The 3,351-nt window shown below is 48.6% G+C and overlaps 1 gene segment (V, D, J or C); it reads right to left on the bottom strand.

Moving 5' to 3' along the window:
- Window positions 1-1,853: 1,853 nt before the first annotated feature.
- LOC114813753 lies at window positions 1,854-3,084 on the bottom strand. The segment is given in 2 exon segments: window positions 1,854-2,436; window positions 2,546-3,084. Coding segments are annotated over 2 exon segments (366 nt in total).
- Between the last annotated feature and the right edge of the window lie 267 nt (window positions 3,085-3,351).

Below are 3,351 nucleotides of genomic sequence, written 5' to 3'. Positions count from 1 at the left end.
CCATTTTACAGATGAGGTAACTGAGGCACAGAGAAGTGAAGTGACTTGCCCACAGTCACACAGCTGCCAAGTGGCAGAGTCGGGATTCGAACCCATGACTCTGACTCCGAAGCCCGAGCTCTTTCCACTAAACCACGCTGCTTCTCTAAGATTTTAAAGATTGGGAGAACGATCATATCTGTCGGATATGACTGGTTGTGAGCAGGGAAAGTGTCTGTTTATTGTTGTACCGTACTGTCCCAAGCGCTTAATACAGTGCTTTAGATATGACTGAATGAATATGACGGGGGAGGGAGTTCCAAGCCAGAGGCAGGACATGGGCGAGTGGCCAGTGGCGAGAAGGACGAGCTTGAAGAACACTGAGTAGGTAGGCATTAGAGGAGTGAAGTTGTCACAGACCCCTTACACGCAGTGAACGGAAATGCAGGGAGCCAGGTGAGCTGGGGGAATATGAGCATGAGCTTTGAGCTTGCTTCCCCTTAAGGAATGTTCGAAAACTCTAAATGTGTTGGTGTTTCAATATCTTCTGGGTTTGATCCTAAACTCAGGCCATTTGTTTGCATGTTTGGTGCTCAGTACTTTTTTGGTTTCTGGTTCTGACTGAGCTGAGAATCATTGGAACCTTGTAGGGGCCAGAAAACTCATACAGTCATTCAGTCACTCAATCAACAGTATTTATCCAGTGCCTACCATGTGCAGAGCACTGAATCAAGTAATAATAATAATAATAATGTTGGTATTTGTTAAGCGCTCACTATGTGCAGAGCACTGTTCTAAGCGCTGGGGTAAACACAGGGGAATCAGGTTGTCCCACGTGGGGCTCACAGTCTTAATCCCCATTTTACAGATGAGGGAACTGAGACACAGAGAAGTTAAGTGACTTGCCCACAGTCACACAGCTGACAAGTGGCAGAGCTGGGATTCGAACTCATGAGCCCTGACTCCAAAGCCCGTGCTCTTTCCACTGTGCCACGCTGCTTCTCTAATCAAGTGCTTTGGAGTATATGTGGGAGGGAAAAGACCAGTTTCTGCCCCTGAGAAATTAGCAATTTAATAAGGGAGAGAGATGGACATAAGTCAGAAGCATATAGAGAGAGCTGGAGGGACCCCAGGAAAAACCTGCTGGGTTTGAAGAGAATGCTGAAAAGACTATTAAGTTAAACGTGTTCACCTAATGGAATGAGAAAGCCTCAAATAATAGAGTTGTAAAAACTAGAAAATGGACTCATATCTAATTTTCTTCCTCAAAAGTCAGGAAATACTGAGTGACAGAAAGAACAGTCCCTCCTGGAGACTGCAACAAGAATATTTCTTTCTTTGGGTGGATGGGACTTTTTCTAAAGCTGATCCCTTTGCTTAAAAATCCTTGTCTTCATAGACTTCTCTCATTTCACAGGTTTAGGCCCCAGAGCAGTCCCTGGGTGTATGGAGGGGGCTCAGGGAAGATGCTAGGTTGTCTGCCAGAGCCCATGGGACATGGGAGACAGTGTTCTTCCACAATCCCACTATTTGGAGTCGATGGCAGCATCTCTTAAGGGAGAGCTGGACTAGGAGGACACAGAGGTCTGAAAATGGTACAGAGGGAATTGTGCTCTGTGCCCAACCTCTGGTTGGTATTTGTATTTGTTAAGCGCTTACTATGTGCCGAGCACTGTTCTAAGCGCTGGGGTAGACATAGGGGAATCAGGTTGTCCCACGTGGGGCTCACAGTCTTAATCCCCATTTTACAGATGAGGGAACTGAGGCACAGAGAAGTTAAGTGACTTGCCCACAGTCACACAGCCGACAAGTAGCAGAGCTGGGATTCGAACTCATGAGTCCTGACTCCAAAGCCCGTGCTCTTTCCACTGAGCCACGCTGCTTCTCTAAAGTGGCTAAACCCACTTCTCTAAAGTGGCTAACCCACTCTGGCTAAAGTGGGTGTGACCTCTGGGATGGTTCTTAGAGAAAGAGTTGCAGTTTGGACCTACTTCATCCAGAAACCAAGCTGAGGCCACCTTTAGTTTGCCAAATACCCTGAAACGAGGAGTGAAATTCAGTACCGGAGCTGTTGGGGGCAGGCCCTGCTCCTGGTGACCACAGACAGTGACTTTTTGTATGAGGGGCAGAGAGATTATGTCACCGTGGAGTCCCAGCTAGCACAGTAATAGGTGCCAGCATCATTCTTGTCCACTTTCTGGATCAACAGGGAACACCTTCGATCCTTTGACTTGTAAGCGTGGATTTTGTTTGAGTTGAATCCTGATTCCAGGGTGACTTCAGACTTGGCCAGGTTATAGTAGAGCAGGCGCTGGGGAGCCTTTCCCTGCTGCTGGCGATACCAGTGGACGTACGTGATGCTTTGATCGGAAAACTCGCAGGACAATGATGCTACGGTCCCCACCACCTTGGTGATGGAGGTTATTTGCTGGTCCATGGTGAGTGCTGTCTGGACAGCTGCAAAGTGGGAAGAAAGCAGAACACTGTGGTGAGGATGGGGACGATAAGGAGATAAAGAAGACAATTCTAGTGCTGAGTTAATCTGGGATGAAAGCAGTTGACTTACCAGGGAGCAGGGCGGTGAGAAAGAGAGTAGCATAACCCAGCATGTCTCCTCCTGCAGTGCTCGGGGCTCCGGGGAGGAGATGAGGAGGAGACGATTGTGGTTTCTACCTTTACCTGAGCCCCAAGTAGTCTGAAATAGGGCCGGGGACCCTAGGATTGGTGCAGGGAGTCACTGAGGTCTCCACTCTGCCAATTGGCTGGGCTTCTAGTGACTGAAATGAGGAGATGGAGGGGAAAGGTGAAGGGGGTAACCCGGATGTTATCACACAGTGGCCTGATGCTAATTGGCCATGGGGGAGGACTGGGAGGAGAAAGGGAAGATGCATCCATCTCATCTCTCTCTCCAGCCAATTCAGGACTCCTGTCACACTGTTTTTTCTTCTCATTTTCTCCATTTCCTAGTTTTAGGGGACACAGATAGCATAGGAAATTGGGAAGGAGGAGGAGGAGAGAAAGGTTAGGGAGAAGCGTCTTGCTTAGTACAGTGTCTTGTGCAACATATGATTCTGTTGAGACTCTTGAGTGGTGGATTAATCGATATGGTTAGATGACCAGAACAGGTTAGCCTGGCCACTTGCAAACCTCCGTCCCTCAGGCTGGATTCTACTTCCTTTGACATTGGGCTGAGCGTAAAGGTGCCCAACCCTGAGACATGTGGACAGGGGCCACCAACTGATACCATAAACCCATCGCCAGAGAACAGTGCTCTGTTCTGGCTCTACCAACCAGGCTCCTCACAGGTTAACCTAGGGAGGAGGCAGAGGCGTCACTAAGGTGATCCATAAATGGCAGTCAGGAATTAGAGGG

The sequence above is a fragment of the Ornithorhynchus anatinus genome, chromosome 8, assembly GCF_004115215.2.
Source record: "Ornithorhynchus anatinus isolate Pmale09 chromosome 8, mOrnAna1.pri.v4, whole genome shotgun sequence".
Taxonomy (NCBI): Eukaryota; Metazoa; Chordata; class Mammalia; order Monotremata; family Ornithorhynchidae; genus Ornithorhynchus; species Ornithorhynchus anatinus.
The sequence above is the reverse complement of the archived record's forward strand: the minus strand, read 5'-3'. Positions and strand labels throughout refer to the sequence as shown.